The following is a 27,601-nucleotide window of genomic DNA, read 5'->3' on the forward strand; positions in this document are numbered from 1 at the left end:
AAGAGCAGGCTTCAAGCCTCACCCACCGTGACAGCCCCAGTGTTTTTAGATGTTCTCTGAACTCTTCCTAGGAAGTTTTGAGAGGTTTTTATACTACATTTTCCCAACCAGGTTCTCTGAAATGTCTCTCTCTCAATGGGGACGCTATTGGCATTCTGAGTGTGACAGCTCAATTGTAGGCAGCCTTGCCCTTCCCTGTCCTGTAGGTCACTTAACAGTCCTGGCCCTTCTCCACCATCTCTGCTGGTAATAACCCTAGCACCTGTGACAAATCTTGCCTGCACACATTTCCAAAAGCCCTCCACCTCCCAAGACTGCCACCAACTTGAGAACAACTGTGTAAGCCATGCCAGTGTCTTCGCCAACACCACCCCTCACAATCAAAAGCAAACCACACGCGTTTTCCTTTCTCTCGAATGGTGTCAGATGGAAAGTCTGTGGCCTTGGATCTTATTAGCACTGCATCTGAACTCTAACTGAACTGGCAGCTCACGTAGACACAGCGCTGCTCTGTTAGAGAAGCTGCTCTCAGGATGGGCCTCTGTGCCCTCCCACGCAGTCAGTGTGCTAAGACCGGATTCTACCCCTGAAAGTCAGGGGTCTGTAACCTGGGGCTTATCAATTCAGTTATCTTAGGGAGCCCATCTGTGTCTCTGAGTCAAGCTTCATTCTCCCATTTGGCCTTCTGGCAGTAAAATGGACACTTAAGAAACCCTTCGATCACACAGCAGAGTGCTAATTTTGTGAACATTTTTTTTTCTTTTTTAAAGCCAGGGACAACTCTGCCTTTCCTTCTCTGAGGGAGAAAAGGTGGACTTTTTAATAAGTGATGTTGAGACAACTGATTGCCATTTGGAAAAAGATAAATGTGGACGCAAACCCGAGGATATATAAGGATATACATATACAAGGATAAGCCACAGATGGGTCAGACGGCTGAACACAGAAAATCAAACAAGTATGAGGAGAAAACATGGCGAATTCCTCTATATAAGCTATACCTCCACAGGCAAAACCAACACCATCACAGGTTATTCGCGGATTTACAACCACAAAATATTAGAACCCTCTCCCCCAAGGTTGGCTGCATAAATGATGGCATGTCCATGCCACCAAGCACTCTAGCCATAAAAAAAGATTGATAAAAGCTAGACACAAGGGAAATGTGCTTAGAATGTGACCTTTGGTGTAAGAAAAAGAAATAAGAAAATACATAAAATACATATAGGAATAGGGGACAATATACATAGGTTTCTTTCCACAAGGAATGGTACAGTGTAAACAAATAAAAATGATCATTTATTAAGGGGTAGGTGGCAGCAGGGTGAAGGCTACGGGGATGACTAAGGCTTTCCTGGGGATGCCTTTATTCAGCTGAACTTTGAAGCACGAATATGCTGTATATATTAAAGACCAACCTTTTCAAAAGAAACTCTAAAACAATATAAACAAAATAAACCTCCTTTCTTTCTTTTTTTAAGATTTTATTTATTTGACAGAGAGAGAGAGAGAGAGAGACAGCAAGAGACGGAACACAAGCAGGGGGAATGGGAAGAGGGAGAAGCAGGCTCCCCACTGAGTAGGGAGCCCAATGTGAGGCTGGATCCCAGGACCCCAGGATCATGAGCTGAGCTGAAGGCAGAGGCTTAACAACTGAGCCACCCAGATGTCCTATACAAACCTAATTTCTAATGACAAAAACAACAACAACAACAAAACACCACAACAGCAAAGAATTCTTTAACTTTACTCGGAAGGCTTATTGTTAGTAATGTTAATATTAAAATTCTGAAACATTTTGTGTCTGTTATAGCATAAAGTAAATAAAGGTATCAATTTTATGGTGACCAAGATGTTACTCAGGAGAGAAGATACAAACATAAAAGAAATGTAATGTTAAGCTTGAATTAGACAAACCAAAACATACTTGGGATCTTTAAAAAATATTATTTGCTGGATTATTCCTATAATATTTAAAAGAGATTACTTTTTAGTTCTCTCCCCTCAAAGAGCATAGATGTAATGAAACTCTAGAATCAAGGAGTGGCCTCTAGCATCCAAATCTTGGTTTCTAAACAGTTTCCTAGTATAAAAAACAGAGCATCTCAGGAAAAGGATTAATCCTAGGCCTAAGGCAGGGAAAGTACAGAATAAGCCTGAGACACCTTCCTGTGCCAGAAAACAAGAAAGTGCTTGAAAGGACAGAGAAACCAGCTTCAAGAAGCTCCCACTGGCCACACTTGCGACAATGTGAACATCAAAAAGAACAATGACAATGCCTGGTAACATACTCAATACATACATGTTGAAGAGTGTGCCTCTATAAACACACACACACACACACACAGACACACACACACACTCTCTCTCTCTCTCTCTCTCTCTCACTCTCTCACTCTCCAGGTTTCTGAAGTAGGAAGCAAGGAGAAAAGGAAGGCCTCTTTATGAAACAATACCAGTTAATAAAAGTAGAAGGAATGAAAGAAGTAGAAAATCACCGTTTTATAACCTCCAAAGTAATCTTCAATTTCAGCCAAGGATCACCAGTGGATGATAAAGTCATTGGCTGAAAGGTTACTGGGGACTAGAATATTCAAGTGGACCCCAAATAATCACCCTACAGATGACTTAGTTATTAAGGGAAAAAAATCACTTTTACAATAAAGAGGTCGGTGGTCACCACATTAACCAAGGGGTCAGATGTACAATCAATAGTGGGACAAGCTCATTATATACCTCCTGGTGTGAGGGAACAAGAAGTATACAATATCACACAAGTATTACCCTTTATACATTCTAAATCTAATCACCAGGAGCAAGCAGAAAGCCAGAATGTAGACAACCGTATAAGACAAGTGGTCTGGATTCTACAAAACTAGCTAGCTATAAAGACATTTTAGGGAAAACTGAGGAAATTTAAGTATAGACTATAGATTATAGAGTGTTACAGATTTATTGTTAATTGTATTAGATATAAACGTGGTTACCATGGAAAAATGGTATGAAGGATGTATGTATGTAGGGCTAAAGTAAATGCGGATACATTTAGGGGTTAGGTGTTATGATACTGCATTTTCAACTCACTCAAAATAAATTTTATATATACAGAGAGAAAGGGAATGTGGCAAAATGTTAACTGTCAAATCTATGTGAAAGGTAAGTGTGTGCAAGTGTCTTTGTATTCACCAAATATTCAAGTCTTCTGGAAATTTGAAAATAAAAAAATGAGAAATGTTAAAAATTAAAAAGTAAGTCCATCGGGTCTTTCCAAATCTAACCTGTCTCCGCAGGGCCACCATGAGACTACAGCACCTGTAGTAGCCCAGATGGCCTTCAGGCCTGGTTCCCACAATCAGCCATGGCACTCCAAAGGCTGGTCAGACATCTTAGCCAAGGGGCTACTGACTCAAGGCCTGGGTGAGAATAACAGCATGGAAGACTGATGTACAACTCTGCAGCCTGGGGTAAGCACGCCAGGATTACAAGGGTGAAAGTCCAATCAACTTTTGAATCAGGTTCAAGCTGTCACTGGTATCATTTTCAAATATAAAAAGTACTAGTGGGACACCTGGGTGGCTCGGTGGGTTAAAGCCTCTGCCTTCAGCTCAGGTCATGATCCCAGGGTCCTGGGATCGAGCCCCCCATCTGGCTCTCTGCTCCGTGGAGAGCCTGCTTCCTCCTCTCTCTCTGCCTGCCTCTCTGCCTACTTGTGATCTCTGTCTGTCAGATAAATAAATAAAATCTTAAAAAAAAAAAATTACTAGAAACCTAGGTGACTAGTGAAAGAGTTCAAGAAAGCAATGAAAATGTAAAGAATTTCATCCCGCAGCAGATTTCTCATGAAAACTAAGACATACACGAGTCACGAGGAAGTTAATCAGTAGAACTTGAAAATAAGGCACTGACTGCAAAGGGTGTCTAGGTCTTACAGGCAATCTCCGTATTGACTTAAAAAAAAGTTAGTAAAGATTTTGGTAGAAATATTCTGAAATTTCCTGGAAGGATCAGGAAAAGTAGCACTGCCTTAAAAAACAAACAAACAAACAAAAAAACCTCAGCTAAGAAAAAACACATATTTACTAATTCATAATTCCTCACTATATTAGATGATAATGTTGATTTTATTTATTTTAGAAAGAATGTGCGATGCAGGGGGGGTGGGCAGGAGCAGAGGGAGAGGAAGCAGACGTGGCACTGACCGTGAGCATGACACAAGGCTCAATCTCATGACCCTGAGATCATGACCCGAGCCGAAACCAAGAGTCAGATGCTTAACCAACTAAGCCACCCAGGTACCGCAGGTGATAATAATAACCAACTACACTCTATTGTATTAACTATATTATGCTATATTATATACTCTATTACTAATTACTGACAGGGCATGTACAAGGTACTCTGCTATATCGTACCAACTATATTATATTTGTACCAAATTATAGTAGGTTTTGTACTAAGTACTGTGGAAAAGGTCCATAGAGTAAGACACCATGTTAGATAAACAGCAAAATCACAGGTTCAGTAAAAATAATAAAAAACAAAGGATGGCAGAAAAAGGAATGAATGAAGATACAGAACATAAAAGTTATCCCCCCAAATCCATATTACATCTTTTACACCAAATTATGAGGAATAGGCTTTCTAATTCCAGTGGAGTTATGATATATTAGTCATAAACTGGTTACTTTTTAACCAAACAGAAGATACAAAACAGGAAAGGCACAGTAGGAATGTACATTTCGTCATCCGTCCAGCATGGAAGGGACAGTGCGACCACCACCTAACCCAGCACTTCCATTTACCTCCTACGGGCACTCTGAAGAGATTTCTTACAAATTCTGAGGCTAACAAAGGACTACCTGGATTTTATGAAAAAATAATTTTGTTGGCTTTCTGGGACTGCAGCCGTTGTTAAAACTCAAGTAGGTGAATACCGTTTAAAAAAAGTGTTTATAGGAAGAAGAGAATTTTGAGTGTGTGCAGGAAGCTGCAGTGTTTGGAGCAGAGCACCATGTGCTGTAACATAGTAAAACCCTTACTCTCACTGCACTTCAGAATTCACAACAGAGAATGCTGAATATCTAAGTAACATAAGACCCTTACTACGTCCTATAACCATAAAAATATTCTCCAGGAACACCATTCCCAGTGATTTTAACTTGTGAGAACATCGGCTTTATCTAGTTGTTATGGGGATGAAATAAGGTATTTGCAAAAGCACAGCACCCCACAGGCACTAGACAAATGTTAGCTATACGAAAATGTTCTATGTGAAACACTTTCCACATTATTTTGTATTAAGACTTAAAGTGGCAAAGATAAGAACCTGGACCTCCTGAAATTTAGTATCTGAATGTGCTCTTCCCTGCCGAGGTCAGGGAGCCAACCTAGGTCTCTGAGAAAACGGATTTACTTCTCCACTGGCATCAAGGACATTCACCTAGTTAGAGGTAAAATTAGGAGAAAAGCCTAACTGTGCTCAAAGGAAAATAAATTGACCATTTACTGTGAATCAGTTTTACCTCGACCAATTTTATTCAACAAATACTCATTGTACCTAAGTTCCAGGGACTCTGTGAGTTTAGGAAGCTATAGTTCCTGACCACATTCTAGCAGCAGAGACAGATGCATACATAATCTCAATTACAGGGGTCACTGTCACAGTACACATGGAATAACATGGCTTAGTAAAAGGATATTTTACAGGACCTGTGCTGCAGCTATTTCTAGGTTACACAGATGGAACCAAGGGAAGTGGCCACGAGCTTTTTTCAGCAATACTTTTCATCTGACTTTTCTTAGCAGTCACTTGTTCCTTGCCAAGTCACGTCTTTTACATATTGTCTTCTCTGCCTGGAATACCATTGTTCCATCTCTCCGTTTAATATTTTCCTGTTTCTCTTTTGAGACCTAGCTCAAATGCCAGCCCTCCAGAGCGACCTCCCCTAACTCCCCAAAGGCTCTGTCATTTCCCTTCTTTGTTTATATCTGTGGGAGCACTCTCCACACTTGTCTCCTTCCCTATGACGTCAGTCACAATGGACAGAGCTCTCAAGTCTCTCCAGAGACTTGAGAAGATCACTGGCCAGTCTGTTATTTTCTCCTCATCCTTCCTCCTGGCTTGAACTTCCACACTTCTTGTAGCAATCACAAAGGCTGATGCTCGCCTCCTTTCATTTACATACCAATTCCTGCCCTGGGTGTGAGCCACCTACACAAGACTCCCAGTGTCACCCAGGCCAATAAACCCCCCTCAATTCCCATTTCTATCCTTAGAAGCACACACCCACTTTCTCAACGACCTTACTCTTCAGCCCAAATTCTGATCCTGCGATTGCTTGGGCTCACCAAGCCTGCCTCTGGAACCTCACGACCTACAGCCAGGTCTCTACCACAGAAGGTTGCTGTTTTCTGCTCACAGCCATGTTCTCCTCCAACCTCTCTCCAAGTTCTTCCATGGTCTCTTGTAAACACAGCTCTGCTCCTCGCTTAAATGCTAGTTCCCTCAGAGTTCCATCTCTGATTCTCCTTCTGTCAAGCAAATTCATGCAGAGAGGCTAAATCTATTTCTCTAGTTTCCAAACCACTCCCAACTGTCAGTTGTCTTTAGGATTGCTCCATTAAAGTATCCTAAAAGCACATTCATAGCTGCTCCTCAAATAACTTACTTTTGCCTCCTCAAAGTTCTTTCTCCCAGGCCCTGTTACCAATTCTTTGGATTTTACCTTGGTCACATGTAGAGGGTGCTCTCGAAGGCAAAGGACCTTGGTTTCTTAGTCACCGATTGCCCACCCCAGAGGGAGAACATCGGCAGATATCATAGTCCCCCTTATTTGCAGATGATACGTTCCAAGACCCTCAGCAGCTGCCTAAAGCCGCAGACAGTACTGATCCCTATATATACTATGCTTTTCCCTATACATACATGTCTATGATAAAGGTTAATTTATAAATTAGATACAGTAAGAGATTAACAATAACAATATACTGTAATAAAGTTACATGAATGTGGTCTCTTTTTCAAAATACTTTATTGTACTGTACTAACATCTTCTTGTGATGGTATGAGATGCTAAAATGCCTATGTGATGAGATAATGTGAAGCGAATGATGGAGGCACTGTGATGTAACGTAAGACTACTAGTGATCTTCTGATATGACAGAAGGCAGATCATCTGCTTCTGGATGGGTAATAGAAACCACAGAAAGCGAGACAATAGGTAGCAGGGGAAAACAGTATTCAAAGGATAAATAAAGAAGCAAATTGACTGCACAGTCCTTGAGTGAATCAACTAGACTATGTAACACTTTATAGACAATTGGGGAAATTTAAATACAGATTAATATACAAATGATCCCATACTCGGTCATATACTCAGCCATACTGAGTCCCATGCTCAGACTATATTAAAATTAATTTTGTTAAATGTGATAATGGTATTGTGGTTATATAGGAAAATATCCTAACTTTTTGGAGATGTATACTCAAGGATGTAGGGGTAAAGTGTCATAACGTTTGTAACTGACTTTAAAAGAAAATAGTTCAGTGGCACCTGGGTGGCTCAGTCAGTTAGACTCAGGTCATGATCTCTGGGTCCTAGGATCAAGCCCCAGGTCAGGCTTCCTGCTCAGTGGGGAGTCTGCTTCTCCCTCTCCCTCTGGTCCCACCACCATACCCTCCCCATGTTCTAAGAAAGAAGGAAAGAAGAAGGAAGGAAAGAAGAAAAGAAACAAAGAAACAAAAAAAAAAAAGAAAGGAAGGAAGGAAGAAAGGAAGAAAGAAAAAAAAACAGTTTAGCCACAAAATATATAGGGGGAGCAAATATGGCAAAATGTTATTTAAACTAGGTGATGGTCACATGGTATGCATTATACAATTATTTCTTCTTCTCTGTATGGCTGAAATTTTTATAAGAAAAAGCATACAAATTAATGTTTATGGCTATCGCTATTGGCTTAGACTATTTCAGTTTTTCAATTTTGGTTCCTACTCCCATATAATATACATACATAATACATGTATGTATGTATGTGTACATGGACATATATACATATATACACACACATATAAGACATGAAGCTTTTGCTCGTCTATAATTGAATAACCAAACAACTGAAATTGTTTTAGTAAACCTGTTGTTTCAGTCAGATAAAAGCAACCATTTCCTACATTTCTAAATTTCTACTTATTCTTACAGTGTATTTTTGAACTGTTTTCAAAACCAATTCTTCGGGTATTTGGAATCATGTCATTGAAAAACAATATAAAAATGAAATTACAGAATATTACTTATACTTCCAAAGTATTCCCTTTCTTTCAAATAACACAAGGCAAAAAAATACAAATTCTTACTTGTGGGGAGATCACAAAGCAATCCTCTGGTTAACACAGTCCAGAAGAACTTTCTCGAACAAAGGAAATATCCTATAATCTGTGTGGGCTGATATGATATGTAGCCCATGTGGTTATTGTGCATTTGACATATGGCGAGTGCAACTAAGGAATTAGACTAAGGAACTAAATGTTAATGTTAGTTAGTATTAACTAACTTCAAACAATCCCACACAGCTAGTGGCAACCACACAGCTCTAGACTATTTTAACCAAAGCCCTCATGCAGCATGGACAGTCTTGCACTGATGTTACTACTGTGTATCTCAGCAAGGTTTTCAAACTCCATTAAATTGGTACAAAGTTATAAAATCTGTGATTTAATTTTACTGGTCTACCCAACAAATACCCACATTCATAACAGAGAATATTAACAACCAAATTGTCTTTGAATAGAAGATTTCTAGAATGAATCTGGTCATGACAGCCATCCCTCTTTTTCTCTTTATGAAGTGAGAGCATTTTAATACTTCAGATTTGTGATTTGATTCCGAGGGTTTGAATGGAGAACTCAGTATTATGGAAACCACATGTAAAGCTGAATTTCCTGACCTCTCTCTTAGAACCACTGAGGCTCTATTCTACTAACCAGAATGACTTCAACTTCCTGTGTCTAAGGCAAGAGCACTTGGATTCTATACCTCATTTCAGCCTGGATTTCAGAGCTGGGGGTAGGAAGTAGAAAGATTTACATACAAGAAGTTGCAGGAAAATATAGGTATAATATACATACAAGTACTCATATGGGGCAAAATGAAAGTAACATCACAGAAGACTCCAGATACCCAATGAGTCTTCTTGCAGTGTTTATTGATTCAGGACAGCTCCCACTGTCCTCCTCCCACCTTCCACATTAATCTTAACTTGCTACGGGAAAGAAAAAGACATAAATATCCAGTTGTGACCAATACTGAAAATTCCCGCTTGTTGTGCACCTCCTTTCTCCTAGAAACAAAAGCAAAAACAAAACAAAACCCCCAAAAAACCACCCAAAAAAAACCAACCAAACTAATGACAAAAATGACAAGCATCCACCTCTTTCTTAAAGCCTCGGATCGTCTACCTGAAGGAACAAGGCATCCTCCAGAGCCCATGAGGACAGAGCCTTGTCTGCGACATGCCCTCCAGGGGACACTCCAGCCAGACTCTGCAGGGCCTTCAGTCCAGGTCCACAGTAACTGTCCCCACCACCATCTTAGAGGCAGGAATGGTGAGGGGAGGAAAGCACGTGTCAACTTTCTCTCCAAAGCCTGGTGCTAGTAGGGACACGGCTCCTGGACATTCTGCACATTTGCCAAGTATGAGAATGCATGTGCTACAGTCTGCTGTTCCAGAACCAACCTCACTGGCATGGCCTCACTGAAGTCCCCGGCATCTCCTGATAACTACGAGAAGCTCTGCATTAGCTATGAGGGCACTGGCCTCTGCAGTGGGAGCAAGACCCACCAGGCAGCGCAACAGCCTTACTGCTTCCTGCCTTTCATATCATCTTCTTACCCTAGGAGCTCCAATGAGAAGATTATGCCTTTCCTGACCAGGATTACTCGATTTTAATTCAAGGTCAGGCGAGGAGAAGTTAGCTCAGTGGCAGGCACATCCCACACCCATAAAGCAGTCTATTAGGCCCTAGTTACTTCACACCTTATTTTAGTAGAAAGGCATTTGTGCAAGCCCTTCCAAATATGGCATTTAACCCTCCACCTCCCTCCATACCACCACTAAATTTGCCCCTTTGGCTTCCTCAGTTGCTTTCTATAAAAAGCCACAGGCTCAAGAGACTTCCTCAAGCTTTCCTTGTAGGTGGTAGACAACATCCTCACTCCTTACAACTGACAGCCTCTGGCCCAAACTGGAAAAACATTTCATGAAAGACAAAGTCTTCCAAGGGCTGATCTCTTGAGTCTTTGGGGCTTTCCAAAATACGCAACAGGAAAATACCATTCCCAGTTCAACATAAAGCTGTGGATGGTATTTCAAAGAAGAGAATTATAATAAAAAGTAAGTAACAAAAGTGGTTAGCGGCCTAAGGGCTTTTCCCATAAAATTTTTAATTAAGGTAAAGATTTAGTTCGGAAAGGTTCAGAAGTACCAGGGGAAAAAAAGAAAGAAAGAAAGAAAGGCAAAGAAAGTGTTAAAATACTTCAGTCATTTTTAAGCAATTTTCCTGATGTTATTCAAAAATATCTGAATTAGGATGGTAAAAGTGCAGAATTTAAATATTTTGATAAGGTGAAATTAAGTCAACCAGAAAATCAGAGGAGGAAGGTGATGAGAGAAATACTTGACTCTCTGCTAATGTTAACCCATCTATCAACTATAATGTTCTCAGATTCCCTGGTGCATTGGGCACTTAGCAGGCACTAGAGACGTACCAGCAGGACATGGCCTAGGTCTTCAAGTGTCTTAAAATTAGAGGAAACCGGGCATTTCACATGTGAATTGTGGTTTTGCCCACTTAGACCATGTTTTTCAACAACAGAACTAACAAATTTCCTAATTATCTGAAATAAGCACCTTTTTATTTCTAAATAATCTACATAAAACACAGTTATGTAAACTGGGAAGCACCCAGTTCTTCCACAAAGACAAAAGACAAAAATCGATGCATTCGACCCATGAACAACACAGTTTGAACTTCTGAGGGTCCATGGACGTGCTGAGTTTTTTTTTTTTTTAGAAATTTTAAACATCAAATTTATTCATAGATGTTTTTGTGTTGATTTTTTTTGATAAACAGCACAGTACTGTAAATGTATTTTCCTTATGATTTTCTTAGTAACATTTTTTTCTCTAGCTTGCTTGTGATTATACAGTATGTAATAGACCTCACATGCAAAATACGTGTTTATCAACTGCTTATGTTATCGGTAAGGCTTCCAGGTAACAGTAGCCTTTTAGTAAGTAGTTAAGTGTTGGGAGTCAAAAGTTATATGTGGATTTTGACTATACAGGGGGTCAGCACCCCTAACCCCTGTGTTGTTCAAGGGCCAACTGTCTATCAGTTGGGACTCAACTCTTCAAGAAGCTTGAAACAGTATTACTAACCTAATGTTGTTACTTGTTTTAGGTTAGCATTTGTGTTTCAAAAGAACATTTTCTCAGTCTAGGAACCAGATTCCAGATGTAGACTGTAGTTTAACACTGGTAGGCAAACACCAAATCATTGCCTTACTCTGATTTTGAAGCTGTTGATGACTTACTCTTTCAGTCTGAAGTTCACTCCGAAGAAATTCTGAGCCAGAGGGAGAGAGAGAGAAAAAAAAGAGCATTTTCCTATAATAAGTTCTAGCTTAGTATTTCCAATATTAAGTTCTGAAATTTGTATGGAATTCAACATGGCAAAGTTCTTAGGTGTTTTAAACTTATGTCACACTTGAAAAAGTCGTTTCATATTTGAAGTAGGGTTCAACGGTTGTTATTTGTTGTCATAATAACAAGCAAACAAACAAAAAGCCATGCTTCTTTTGGAAATAAAAAAGTGGAGTATACATTTAACGGTAAGTATAGGAACCTTAAAAAATTTATTAGATCACAGTACTGCTTGCCTGGATCTAAAACAAAAAAATGCCGACAAAAATAAAGAATATAAATTAAAAAAAAATTAATCCAAATAAATTATGGACTACGGCAATTCTCCTTTGTGTATATGTTTCCTACATTTTCAGATTTTTAACTAGAATATAGGGAATTCATGGGTTCCCTAAAATGAAGGCAAAGTATTTAACTACATTCTTAGGCTTAAATCAAAGTATAAAAGGATTGCAGGCTCAACCCAGGAGGAGCACTGGGTCAGGAATGCAATCTCTATTAATTAGGTATCCCAGCTGGGCAGTGGGTCTGCAGCTGTTAACTTGATCAATGACTTACCTAAATGTCATCTCTACTGATTCGCTTATAAATTACCAGCAAGTGAGACTAATGTACAGGTGCTAATTTATTTAAACTGTTCTCTACAGTTCTACGTAGCTTTATAAACTGCATCTGGCACCTAATGTTAGCTGTCAGTTGCACTTAGACATGCCTGTCCTAACGACTCTGTTCATTAGAAGTGAGCACAAATTATGAAATATTGTGAAAAATGATACATCAAATGGAATGGGCACAGCAAATCAATTAGAGAAACCTCATACAGCATATTCACACTTAGGAGAATAAAACATTCTGGTTTCAGAATGAGGTCTATAATACCAATTAAAAAGTAATTGGTAGACTTCAGCAGTGTTATATATCAATTTGCTGGCTTTTTTCCTGAAATTCTATAGTTATGGAGAACTCAACTTTAATTCCCAAATAAAGACATTAGTAAATGCAAGTGCAATTTTGTATCCATAATACTTAATGCAAGTGAGATGTCTCCAACTTAAAATTGGTAACTGCTATCCCTTCATTCAAAAAGGAAAATGCAAACAGCAGTGGTTCTCAACTTTCTTCTATGCTGACAGCATGATTTTGAAATTGCTGTCACCCAGTGTCTGCTCCAGCTTAGTAACATGTTACAGGGTCACTGGACAAGGCTTTCCCTTTGGGTCACTGAGGGAAATCGCTGTGGCCCCGCCTCTGTTACAGGCTCTGGGGCTGATTTTTTTTTTTTTTAAAGATTTTATTTATTTATTCGACAGAGATCACAAGTAGGCAGAGAGGCAGGCAGAGAGTGAGAGGGAAGCAGGCTCCCCGCCGAGCAGAGAGCCCGATTCGGGGCTCAAACCCAGGACCCCGGGACCATGATCCGAGCCGAAGGGAGAGGTTTTAACCCACTGAGCCACCCAGGCGCCCCGGGGCTGATTTCTTTACAGTCTCCAAACATGCAGAGTCTTCCCTTGGCCAGACTGTAACCACTTTGAGCTGAGTTACAGAATCCACTCCAGTGCAATGTTCAATCTGATGGTTCAGTTCTCCTCATAGTAACTATAGGGTGAGAGTCACAAATATTTTTTACACATTGATCAACACTTGGGAGCAACCTGTGAAAGGCTGAGGAATGGGAGTTGAGAACCACGGCATTAAGATACATTTTCAAAACGGCGTGCATGTCAGCACTTGCAGCAATGGAAGTATACTGCATATATGGACACCTGTATATGTGTGTCACCGTATGCACTACTCACTGGCAACAAGGGGGCACCCACTTTCCTCCGGCCATATCTCCCACAGGTGGTCAGGGGCATCATAGTGGTTCAGTGGGAAATTGCAATAGGTGGTTTCTTTTCAAAAGAACTTAAAATATTAGGCAAAGATGAAACCATCTTGAAATGGGGAAAATCTGTACTTGCCCATGACTAATTTCTTTCCAGTTAATTTGTTGCATCACAAACCAAAAATAACTTTTCATATAAATGCAATACCAAGATTGAGCATTAAATATAAAAAAGTAATTTTGCAGAAACAATTCTAGCAGATACACAATGCTGGAGCTTTAATAATAAACTTCTAAACAACGTTAACTTTTAAGTAAATACTAAAAATGACAATTATTTTTATTCACAAAATTTTATGTCATATCCTTTCTATTTTACCAACTCACATTTGTACTCTTTTTAAAAGCCTTTGTAACTGAAAGAACATTAACATATAAGATTAGCCCGGTGTAATTTTCACATGTTCTATATGCTGGACTCAGTAAAGCCAGGGGCCAGATTTCTATTCAATTTCAACCTTCTGGAATAAAGTTCTAAACCTAGAAATCCACCAAAAAAAAAAAAAAAAAGCCTATGAAGAGCTAAAATAGATGACCTAAATTCATGATTTGACTTAGTAGGAAGGGCACACAGGTCCTGACACCAAGTCCGAGGGCTCTTAAGTTTTAATTCACAGGGCCTAACAAGTTTAGATATGCTAGAAGCCTGGAAGGCGAGAGCTGCCAGAGGCAGACACACGCACAGACATCCTGACAGGAAAGGATATGTCAGGAATCAGTCAGTACAGGGACAAACAAAAACTATGAGCCCCAGCCAGGGTATCAGCTTAACAACCACACTAAAAGGAAAATCCTGAGGCACTGTATGGTTAAATTATACTCACTGTACTCTCCTAACAAGGTTGGGGAGAACCCTATTTTAGAAAACATTACCCAAAAAATTAATCTTTGAAAGTGTGGAAAAACAGACTTTGCATATCAGAAGACCTTGTACAGCTCTGGTTTCCTATTTATAACAATAAATACCAACCCCATAATGTTTTTCTAAAGACTGAATCTGGTAATGCAAATCAGGCTCCCAGATAGCATCTTGAATGTATATAGGAAGTTTTCAATAAGTGGTGATATTTTTCATTACAAGTAACAATTAAAAATAGGTTTCCCTTATCTGGAAACTTCACTTGTGTGGAATATCTAATTTTCTGATCACATAAAGTAAGAGAAAAATTACTGTACCTGGTTTTAAATTCTATATTAAAAGCCAAAGCATTTAGCATTACAAGCTCTAAATATAGAAAAGCAATCATGATGTTCTTCCAAAAATTATCTGGAAGCTTAAAATATTTTCCTGGTTTTGGATATCAAATTATTTGGTTTTGTCTTTGGAAATAACTAAGCATTCTGTCAGTATGAGAACACTACTTAAGACTCATTAGCTTTATACTCTTTTTCAGGTTATACAAACAGCCAGATCTCAAACAAAGATAAGAGTTTTGAAAACACACAAAACCAGGAACCACAACGGGTATGTAATTTTAACACCTTGGTAACAGTTGGCTGTCACTTTCCTCTTTTGCTTTTACATCTACTTAGATGCCAAAGAGAGTCCACTAAATTTAATAAAATGCCCAAAGAGTTCATTGATATAAAATGTGAGACTTAAGTGAGGCAGATTATTAACACAGCAGAATTACGTCACTGGTGTCAAGGAAAGGGGCTAACACTTCCTCGCATGCATTTAGGGTGGGTGAGACAAGATCTCAATCTGTGTGTACGACACCACCTCCACTGTCAATCACTCCATGATAAACCAATATGCTCAACAGTACTTCCTATTATTCTCAACACACAGTATTAGGTGGGATGGAAGATTTGTGTGACGAAGGCAATCAGAGAACAAGTGAAGGATTCAAATTATGGTAGATTTTACTTACAGCATTTAATAGTAATAGTAATAGTAATAGTAATACAATGGCACCTAAATTACCAATGTGAAAATTATACAGTGAGCCTAGGCTTTCAACCAGGTAAATGAATTAAATTATAGGCCACGTCGACTACCTGGAAGTTAAATCATCTTGAAAATATTTTTAACAGCCCAAACAAATAATTCTGATTAAAGATCCAAGCACTGAACTAACCACTCCAAACAAAATAGTTTTTAAAATGTTATAAAAATGGGGGCACCTGGGTGGCTCAGTGGGTTAAAGCCGCTGCCTTCGGCTCAGGTCATGATCCCAGGGTCCTGGGATCGAGCCCCGCATCGGGCTCTTTGCTCGGCAGGGCACCTGCTTCCCTTCCTCTCTCTCTCTGCCTGCCTCTCTGCCTACTTGTGATCTCTGTCTGTCAAATAAATAAATAAAATCTTAAAAATAAAAAAAAAATGTTATAAAAATGGTTATCTTCTCAGGCAGAATTACAAAACTGTTAAACAATTCTATTTCTTTCAATGAGCTAAATATGCTCCATGTACACCCAAAAATGTAGTAAACTCAGTTGGGTAGTAGGAGCCTCTTGCTCAAAACAGTTACTCAGGGACACACAGGTCACAGGGAGAGGACGATGGACCAGTTTTAAATGCAAACAGTAATATAAAGAAAACTACCCAAAAAAATCCCAGGGCCAAATGATTTCAACCAAACCTTTAGAGAATTAATACCAACTCTTCACAAACTCTTCTAAAATAGAGGAAAACACCTACCAACTCCATTGAATGAGGCCACATATTACCCGGATATCAAAATGAGACAGAGACACATATAAGAAAACTATAGATCAGTATCAGATGCAAAAATCACAACAAATACTATCAAACCAGGGCACCTGGGTGGCCCAGTGGGTTAAAGCCTCTGCCTTCGGCTCAGGTCATGATCCCAGGGTCCTGGGATGGAGCCCCCCATCGGGCTCTCTGCTCAGCGGTGAGCCTGCTTCCTCCTCTCTCTCTGCCTGCCTCTCTGCTTACTTGTGATCTCTGTCTGTCAAATAAATAAATAAAATCTTAAAAAAAAATACTATCAAACCAAATCCAACAATACATTAAAAAAATCATTCACCACAATTAAGTGATGGATTTATTCCCAGATGCAAGGGTGGTTCAACATTCACAATCAATCAACATGATACATCACATCAATAATAGAAAGGATAAAAGCCGTATGACCATCTCAATAGATGCAGAAAAAGTATTTAACAAAGCACAACATCCAGTCATAATAAAAGTCCTTAATAAGGTAGGTTTAGAAGGAATATACCTCAACATAATAAAGGCCATAAATGAAAACCTACAGATATCATTATATTCATAAGGGAAGAACTGAGAGCTTCTCCCCTAAGGTCAGGAGCAAGACAAGGATGTCCACTCTCACCACTTTCATTCAATATAGTACTGGAAATTGTAGCTACAGCAATTAGACAACAGAAAGAAAAAAGGCATCTGTAAGGAAATAGTAAAACTTTCACTATTTGTAGATGACATAATACTATATATGGAAAACCCTAAAGACAACACGAAAAAACTACAAGGACTGATATATGAATTCAGTCAAGTCACAGGATACAAAGTTAATGTGTAGAAATCTGTTGTGTTTCCATATGCTGATAATGAAGCAGGAAAAAGAAAAATTATGAAAACAACCCCATGTACAACTGCACCAAAAATAATACGATACCAAGGAATAAACCTAACCAAAGAGGTGAAAGACCTATACCCTGAAAATTACAAAACACTGATGAACACTGATAAATTGAAGATGACACCAAGAAATGGAAAGACACTCCATGCTCATGGACTGGAATAACAAACACTGCTAAAATGTCTATAATACCCAAAGCAATCTATGCATTTAATGCATCTATCAAAATACCTATTAAAATACCAATAGCATTTTTCACAGAACTAGAACAAAAAAAATCCTAAAATTTATATGGAGCCACAAAAGACTCTGCATAGCCAAAGAAATTTTGAAAAAGAAAAACAAAACTGGGGGTATCACAAGTCCAGACTTCAAATTATATTACAAAACTGTAGTAATCAAAACAGTATGATACTGGCACAAAAACAGACACATAGATGGAATGGAATAGAAATCAATGGAATAGAACAGAAAACCCAGAAATAAACCCATGGCTACATGATCAATTAATTTTCAACAAAATAGGAAAGAATATCCAATGGGAAAAAGACAGTATCTTCAACAAATGGTATTAGGAAAACCGGACAGCCACATGCAAAAGAATAAAACTGGATTACCTTCTTTCACCATACACAAAAATATATTCAAAATGGATTAAAGACCTAAATGTGAGAACTGAAACCATAAAAATCCTAGAAGAGAGAGCACAGGCAGTAATTTCTCTGACATCGGCCATAGCACCATTTTTCTAGATATGTTTCCTGAGGCAAAGGAAACAAAAGCAAAATTAAATTAATGGCTCTACATCAAAATAAAAAACTTTGGCACAGCAAAGGAAACAATCAGCAAAACCAAAAAGCAACCTACAGAATGGGAGAAGATATTTGTAAATGACATATCTGATAAAGGATCAGAGTGTGTGTGTGTGTGGGGGGGGTTATATATATAAATACAAATGTACATTCTTTATATCTCATATATATATTACATATAAAGATCATACACAACTCAACACCCAAAAAGCAAATAATCCAATTAACAATAGGCAGAAGACATGAACAGACATTCCTCGAAATAAGACATCCAGATGGCCAATAGACACATGAAGAGAAGCTCCAACATTACTCATTATCAGGGAAATGCAAATCAAAACTACAATGAGATGTCACCTCACATCTGTCTGAATGGCTAAAATCAACAACACAAGAAACAACAGGTGTTGACAAGGATGTGGAGAAAAAGGAACTCTCGTGCCCTGTTGGTGGGAATGCAAACTGGTGTAGCCACTGTGAAAACAGTATGGAGGTCCCTTAAAAAGTTAAAAATAGAACAACCCCATGATCCAGCAATCACACTACTGAGTATCTACCAAACAAAAAACAGAAAACCAAAAACCAAAAACCAAAACACTAATTCAAAGGGATACATACATCCCTATGTTTATAGCAGCATTACTTAAAATAGCCAAATCACAGAAGCAGTCCAAATGTTGCGTGCGCGCGCACACACACACACACATATATATCTCCACACTGGAATATTATTCAGTCATAAAAAAGGATGAAATCTTGCCATTTGCAATGACATGGATGGAGGTAGAGTGTAATGCTGAGTGAAAGAAGTCAGAGAAAAACAAATACGATCTGATTTCACTCATGTGGAATTTAGGAAACCAAAAAAACAACAAAACAAAACAAAAAAAAAACCCACAAAACACGAGCAAAGGAAAAAAAAAGAGAGAGAGAGAGAGAGAAACCAAGAAGTAGACTCTAAACTATACAGAACAAACTGATGGTTATCAGAGGGGAGGGGGTAAAGGGGCTGGGTGAACTAGGTGATGGAGATAAAGGAGGGCACTTGTCGTGATGAGCACTGGGTGATGTGTAGAAGTGTGGAACCACTATATAGTATACCTGAAACTAATACAACATTGCACATTAACTACACAGGAATTCAAAATAAAATTGTAAAAAGTTACAACAAACTTCAAAGTGGTTAAATTTTAAATACCTTTGCTAGGTATGTTGGGATGTCTGACAAAAAGTATTATTATTTTTTAATTTTTTTTAAAGATAAAAGTATTATTTATTATTACTACTTTTATCAGGGTTAGAACAACTCAAGAGTGGAATAATAACAGAGTTCTAACTTTAATTCTCAAATCATTTAGAACATGCCCTGACTTTGAAAATTCAAATATATAGTTGAGATAATAAAAAACACTCAACTCAGGTTTACTTATGGGATTTCTATAAACTTCACTATATTTTCATCACCATCTGTTTTACCATTTTTAAGAAAGCTAAGTTTAAGACTCCACAATAGGATGTTTCCAAATTGTGTAAGAGCATTCACAGTGGCTCCTAAGACCTTGAATCAAGAAAATTATCCATTTCTGATTAAAATCTAAAACTCGCTATGATTCATAATGCTTAAAATACAAAGTAGCATCTCTCTTTGAAACCTTGGTTCCAACTTGCAATGCATAGTGGTAGTTGTCCTTATTCTGACAGAAAACTGACACAGAGCTAGAGGAACCTGGGGTAGCACAGTCGGTTAGGACAAAACTCTTGGTTTTGTCTCAGGTCATGATCTCAAGGTCATGAGATCCAGCCCTGCCTCAGGCTCCAAGCCCAGCACAGAGTCCGCTTAAACTTTCCCTCACCCTCTGCCCCTCCCCTCTAGCATGCTCTCTCCGCTCGTTCTAAAATAAATAAATCATAAAGAAACTCTACACCAATTACTTTCCCAACAGAGTAACTGCACTTACGTCAATGTCCTCTTGTGTGAAAGTTTCTGGATCTTCTCCCATCATGTTGGCTAAATGTCTCTTTCCTATGTTGAACTCTTCAATTTGCTTTTTAATAAAATCCACTGTGTAAGTTTCACGTCTTAAGGCTGCAACATTTTTCTTTGTTGTTACACCTGTGGTGTGCCTTAGCCTTAATATCTAGCAAAAAATATAAACAAAAAGAGAAAAGATTTCAAATTAAAGAATTATCTTTAGGCCACCAACTCTAAATAAAACAGGATGTTCAAACAGTTCTCTTTATTTTATTACTCAGTTGGCAAGAGTCTGGAAAGAGGTAAAAAGAATTGTTAAGAAAGCCATTGGAAATTGTACTCCACTCAAAAGCTTGCTTTTAAAAGCCTCTGCTTACAGTTTAAACTACTGGCATTTCAACACATTAAAACCCCGCAAGCCCCAAATACATAAGTGATATGCTACCTCCTTATCTACTACAAACATCCACATTTGATACCACTTGGCCAATGTCAACCAGTTGTGATATTTGACACACAGGCAATGAAAAGTAAAATGACACTCCCTCAAAAAGAGGCAAATGCACGTGTAGACAGAACCGAGCAGGCAGAAGACAAGAGAAGGAAGAAGCATGTACTGGGGGACAGCACACTTTGGCTATTGGTAGTCACCTTGTTGTAAAGTACAAACACAGCCCATCTTTCTGGGCCTTAAAATAATAGTTTAGAGGGTTGATGGGGGGAGGGGGGTTGGGAGAGGGGGGATGGGATTATGGACATTGGGGAGGGTATGTGCTATGGTGAGTGCTGTGAAGTGTGTAAACCTGGCGATTCACAGACCTGTACCCCTGGGGATAAAAATATATGTTTATAAAAATAAAATTAAAAAAAAAATAGTTTAGCTTAGCTTGAGACTATTCTGTGGTCCTTTAAGTTGATACAGCGAAGAAACCGCTTCACTAAGCACTGACAAGATTTATCAATAACTTGGTTCAATACACTAACTTACAGAAATAAGGGCTTCCCCATCCTTTTAAACTATCAGTAATGATATCACAATTGCTGCTGTTGATCCTTTTATGCTGTAGCACTAGGAATTTCCCCTCAAGGCATTAATAGTTCACCTACAATAAAGGGTGCTAAAGAACCAGAAAAATGTTTTCAAATGACTGTGCAGCCACATTCGGTGGCTGGATAGAACTAGAACAGATATTTCTGGTCCTGGCTTTCCTCAAAATCTTAATCTGTGGTTCTCTACTTTCATCCCAGCCTCAACAATTTTAAACACTCTTAAGCAATTCAGACCTTAAGAACTATAATTCTTAGTAACTCCTTCACTTTCCTTTTTATTAACATAAATTTTCTCTGGCACATACCATCACCAACACCATCCCTGCCTCATCCATTCCCTGACCCTTTGAGAACCAGAGATTTAAGTAACTAATAATTTGTCACCACAGTAACAATAAAAAGCAGAAGAAAAAAATACAGGATAAATATTATAATAACCTATTAATAGTAAAAATTATGTTCTTAAATGCTCACAAATCAAAACAGTGATAAAATGATTTGTTACTCTTAAATAAGATAGGGCCATTTAAAATTCCATGAAACCATATAGTTTATTTTTCCTTAGGGGAGCACAAAGAACTTTCTCTATATTATTAATCAAGAATCTTTTTTTTAAGATTTTATTTATTTATTTGAGAGACGGAGAGGGAGCACGAGCAGGAGGAGGGTCAGAGGAAGAAGCAGGCTCCCCGCTGAGCAAGAAGCCTGATGTAGGACTTGATTCCAGGACCCTGGGATGATAACCTCAACTAAAGGCAGATGCTTAACTGACTGAGCCATCCAGGCATTCCATTAATTGAGAATCTTAAGATGCTTTATAAATATACAGTGTCACTATCAATTAGTAAAACACAACCCAAACTTGCTTACGTACAGTGAGCCTGCCCTATTACAGTGTCTTTGTACACCCCTGCTACCTTTCCCCACTGCCAGTGCCAACAGCACCAAATCCTCATTATGAGTTTTGCCATCTTACTATATTTTTACTTTTTCCAGGTATGCTTCTATTTTTTTTTTTTTAATGATTTCGTGTTTTCTTTGAACATGGGAAGATGTTGCTTCCCGTGTTCAAAGTGAAGAGAAAATGCCTGTCTGCCCCAAGAATCGTGGCAAAGCTGTGGATTTGGAGGAGAAAGCTGCTGTCACTCGGTGGAGGTGATTTTCCCCAATGTTCCCCTGCCAAAAGGATGATTATGAGGCTGGTTTTGTAAGTCATATGACACAAATGTTTTTGTCCACAACTAAAAGAATCCATTTGTAATACAGGTGAGCCTACTACACTTTTCACCAATCACCAACTACAGCCCTCAGGAGAAATGAGTCTCCCAGTGAATACCGGAGACTTCCCCTCACTGAAGTAATGAGCTCTAAAGGAAGAGTAAGATTAGGAGGAAAGTGATGAGTTCAATTTGGGAAATGAAAAGTTTGAGATGCTTGATGGGCATCTTGGGAGATATAGGTGTCCTCGAGGCAGATGGCTCTGTGGGTGTGTACACAGGAGAGATTGGAGCTGGAGATGCCGTCTTGTTAATAATCAGCATGGGACATGATGTGACACCATCTAAGTAGGGGAAATGGCAGGCATTAGTGTTAGAATAAGAAACATCTATTTTACTAGGCAAAGAAACAACACAGTTTGTGAGGGAAAGCATAAGATTACTTATGTATTATGGCCATTATTTTTATGAAACAGAACAAGAGATGGGTCTGCAGAGTTAAGTGGGGGGACAGGTTTGATGGACTGAATACTTCATATTCAAAGAGCGATGATACAATGGTTGTAAAGTAGACAGAATAATTAAAGGAAGAAAATAAGAAAAAAAATTTAAGCACCCCTTTATACTGGATGTGGGCCAGGAGAATAATACCAAAAAAAAGTTATGAATCTATATTCATACAATAGCTATAATATTTTATTAATTTTCTTCCTGTTTCCTATATATTTCCTTTGTATGTTTCAGTGGTACATTCAATGTACTAATTAGTTCAGAAGAGTTCTATCATAAGGCAAATTGTACCTTCAAACTATAAAGTGTTCCATTCTCAGGCAGTACTTTTACCTTGAATTTAATTGCTGAATCACAATACTGCAACCCTTTCAAACTTCTCTTTGCCTTTTCCTGGAATAGCACTGCCCATATTTTTCATTTAAATTTTGAATCACTTCAGGTTTTGAGTCAATCTGACTTTTTTAATACATGAGAATATCCTATTTAAATGGACTTAATAGATACTGTCTCATTTTTTCATCTTATTTTGTCTTTATTGTTTTTATGTTTTCATTCCTGTTTTCTTTCTTTTGCTAGATGGTCTATAGTTTTTTATATTTGTCTTTTGATCCAGCAATTTAAATACCAAACAGCCTACTTTGATTTTAATAATGATCACCTATATGTCTCTTAATAAAATGTTTAAATTATTTCTCCTATCAACTTCAGAAAGTAATACTCATTGAACTCTCACTTATTGTTTACTTCTTCGACCATAGAAATTATCTATTTTTCTGTCCTCCAACCATATCAGCTTCTCTCAGTCTTATTTCTCATCCCTTTGTTCTGCATCCTGTATGATTTCTAAACCTTTACTCCTTGGGTTTTTTGTTTTCTGCAGTGTTAATTCTGCAGTCACTCTGAATTTTTAGCTTCTTAAATCACTGGTCTATCTCCAAAAATCTTTCCTTAACCATTTCTTTAATTGTATCTTGTCTTAACAGCCTGTTTCATACGGCTCTCCCTCACCCAACCTTTTAAGAATGTCCCTGACAGTCAGCTATAGTAAAATAATTCTTCCATTTTGTTGAGTAAATTTCCTTTGTGTTTTCTTCATCTCTCTCTCCCACACTGTTCCTCTTCTTTTGTTCCAATAACACTTTAATATCACCTCAAGCAAGAGAGTTGATTATTGCCTTGAGGATTCATTTCTTCACTTGATTTAAAATTATCTTGTATCTATATTCTTCAGACTTTGTGACATGTGGTGGTTTTCTTAGTTTTAATATAAATGAGGCTTAAGAAACTGTAAATTTTTTTATTGTTGTTCACTTCAGAAAGAGGTGGGTTTTTTGTTTTTTTTTTTGTTTTTTTTTTTTTAAAAGCCCCCACTTTGCTATTTTTCATAAAATCTCTTTAGGATCTTTAGGATCTTTTCAAAGACATTTGTATACACTGCCGGAGAATATGACACTCTGGAAATTCCTATTTATTATAAAGCCATCACAGCATCAATGCCAGACTACTGAATAGATTTATAAATGTTCTAAATTATTCCAGCAATGATTCACACAAAAATATTTACATTCAAAAGAGTCCATTATTCATTAGTACAATCCATTAAGTAAGATGAGGCTGAATGTGAATCAACTAGATCTTTAGCTCAGAACAGCCACAATTCCTGGAGAGAACATGCTTTGCTGATTAAGTACAAATCCCCAACAAAATTTTCTACAGGTTCTACTTCCAACTGAAAAGCTATGACAGCGAATTTTTCTCACACTTTGTTTTTAGGGACTGGTATAGATACAACTTGACAGATTTGTTTCTTTTTTAAGATAATCAGTGGGTCAGACAACTATAATTTCAATCAAGCAGGTTGCCAAAGAAGCAGACACATCCTGACAGAGCAGTGATGTCCCAAATTTGGCCAAATGCCAGTGCCACACACTACTTTAATGATATTATGAGTATTAAGGAGTTTCCTTTTTGTTCAATTGGATAAAAATGGAACAAAGAAGAACTGCTGCTAATTTGAATAGAAATGGCAAAAGAAAAAATACTTTGAGGAATTAAAAAAAAAAGTAAAGACTAAAGTCAGATTAGAGAAAACATGGATAGAAACAATATAAGGACATCAAGAGAGAAAGGACAGTAACCTTTTTGAATGAGTTTATATTTTTATCAACTAGCATTCTCTAGATGCAAGCAAAAGAAAATGACTTTGCTTAAGCAAAGGAGACATTTCTTAGAAGACTAAGAGGGACCCAGGACTATACTTGAAGCAGGCAGCTAAAAACAGGAACTCTAAGGATACACAACACATTCAAGAAGTCTGTGGCCATTAAGATAAAATGCTATTCCAACCTTCCTTAGCTCTTTGCTCAAGATCTCACCCGCCGAACTATCTAATGAGGCTACCTTGGGTCAGATGCCCCAGATTACAGTTCTTCCCCATTGTATCTAGTGGGGAGGAACTCATTCCTCCTGAGAAAACAGGAGTGCCTGGTGAAAGGGAAATGGACACCAGGTTAAACGAACAAGGAAATCTACTACACTACTTGAGCAAAATTTCACCATTTATATTCTTTCCACAAACTTATAAACTTAGAGCCTTCACATACTTCCCAATCAAATGAAATATAGGGGCTTTGCTTGAATTGTGCTTTAAACAAACCAACTATAAAAAATTATTGCTGGGACAACCAGAGAAATTTGAACATGGAACAGGTAACAGATGATATTAAAATTATTGTTCATTCTGTCAGATATTTGCATAGTGGCATGGAAGCTATGTGTTGTTGTTGTTTTTTAAGATTTCTTTATTTATTTGAGAGAGATAGCACAAGCGGAAGGTAAGGGCAGAGAAAGAGAAGCAGACTCCCCGCTGAGCAGGGAGCTGGATGTAGACACTTGATCCCAGGACCTTGAGATCAGGACCCAAGTGAAGGCAGATGCTTAACCAACTGAGCCACCCAGGTTCCCCCATGTTGTTTTTTTTCCCTTTAAAAAACTGCCTGTTAGAGATGCACATTCAAGTGTGTGTGTGTATACGGGGAAGTGTGAGATTTATATAAAAGCTCACAGGAAAAAAAGGGAGACAGATGAAACAGGATTGGAAAACAGTTACAATTATTGAAGTCGGCTGACTTATACACAGGGTTCATTATAGTATTCTATTTTTATAAATGCCTGACAGAACATGCTTTATTTTTCATAATAAAATTCTAAAAAGTAAACTATTTTACAAGTTCATTTGACAAATTTGGGCAACTACTATGGTCCAGGCTATCTACAGATTTTTAACAGAAATAACTGTCAAGCAGAACCGAGTTGGTGTTAAAATGAGAACACTGACATACTGAGAGAAGGAAATACGAAGTATGGTCAAATTGCAGTTTTCTTACTTAAGTTACCAATCTATCTGGCAAAAAGAAGTGTGGCAGGTGTTCACATATATATACATGTGCATATGCACATGTACACATGCACATATCCCTATATGTAAGAACCCTTCACAAGTTCAAATTCAGGAAATGAGTGAGCATCTAGGAGGTATCTATGTGCACTGTACTAGGCATCAGAATAGGGATACAAAGGTTATGCTATTTATCTTAAGAGGTTTACAGCTATAGGGGAAAGACCTAAACACACAAGACACTTAGTTCATAAAAAAGAAGTAAATGTGGGTCTTTCATAGTTGCAGACAGCTTCCAATGGCTCCCAGTAATTCTACCATTGGTATTCTTTTTTTTTTTTTTTTAAGATTTTATTTTTTTATTTGACAGAGATCACAAGCAGGCAGAGAGGCAGGCAGAGAAAGAGGGGGAAGCAGGGCCCCTGCCGAGTGAAGAGCCCAACATGGGGCTCGATCCCAGGACCCCAAGACCATGACCCGAGCCGATGGCAGAGGCTTAACCCACTGACCCACCCAGCCCCCCCACCACTGGTATTCTTCCTGTTGTTCAATCTCCTCCCCTTGAGCATGGGCTTCTGTAACTTGCTTGAGTAACCTCTTTCTAATGACCAGAATATTACTAAAGTGACAGAATGTCACCTTTAAGATTATGTAACAAAAAGACTGTGCTCCCTCTTTTTCTTCCCTGTCCTGATCAACCTGATGGAAGCCAGATGTGGTATGCTGTACTACAGAGACCCACCTGACAAGAATGGAGGGTGGCCTCCAGCCAACAGCCCATCCAACAGCCTGTAGGATATGAATCCCGCTAACACCCACAATGAACAAACTGGGAGGAAGATTTCCACCCTCTAGCCTTGAGACAATTGGAGCCACAGCCAACACCTGGAATGCTATGTTATGGGTGACCTGGAAGGAAAACCCGGCAAAGCTGTGCCTGCAATCCTGACCCATAGAAACCATGAAATAACAAATGTCTGCTGTTTATAAGGTGCAGAATTTGCGGGTAACTTGTTAGGCAGCAATAAGTAACTAATTAATTCATCATCCTACTTAGAACAATGAAGCATAATACAAGTAGATTTAGTACATTAACTCTATCCTTAAAAGGACAGGATGAGATCTCAAAAAAAAAAAAAAACAAACAAAAAAAAACCCCTTGGGGCACCTGGGTGGCTCAGTGGGTTAAAGCCTCTGCTTTCAGCTCAGGTCATGATCCCAGGGTCCTGGGATCGAGCCCCGCATCGGGCTCTCTGCTAGGCAGGGAGCCTGCTTCCTCCTCTCTCTCTGCCTGCCTCTCTGCCTACTTGTGATCTCTGTCAAATAAATAAAATAAAATAAAAAATCTTAAAAAAAAAAAAAAACCCTTATCCCATCAAAGGGGTTTTAATATCCATTGCTAATAAAATGGGATTTTTAAAAAATTCAAAAGTTACCTAGGGGAAAACATAACCAATTTACAGAGCTGCAGACAGCATTTGAT

The 27,601-nt window shown here is 38.4% G+C and overlaps 1 protein-coding gene across 1 annotated transcript in view; it reads right to left on the bottom strand.

Annotated features, from left to right (window-relative positions):
* LOC111155897 (mitochondrial ribosomal protein S9) overlaps window positions 1-27,601 on the bottom strand; it is a 65,484-nt gene that overhangs the window by 33,548 nt on the left and 4,335 nt on the right. Inside the window, exon 2 of the mRNA XM_022516360.1 lies at window positions 19,928-20,107. Within this exon, the coding sequence (XP_022372068.1) occupies window positions 19,928-20,107 (180 nt within the window). The remainder of the gene's footprint in view (window positions 1-19,927; window positions 20,108-27,601) is intronic.

Source organism: Enhydra lutris, unplaced genomic scaffold, assembly GCF_002288905.1.
Source record: "Enhydra lutris kenyoni isolate GAN:26980312 unplaced genomic scaffold, ASM228890v2 scaffoldscaffold44, whole genome shotgun sequence".
NCBI classification, from domain to species: domain Eukaryota; kingdom Metazoa; phylum Chordata; class Mammalia; order Carnivora; family Mustelidae; genus Enhydra; species Enhydra lutris.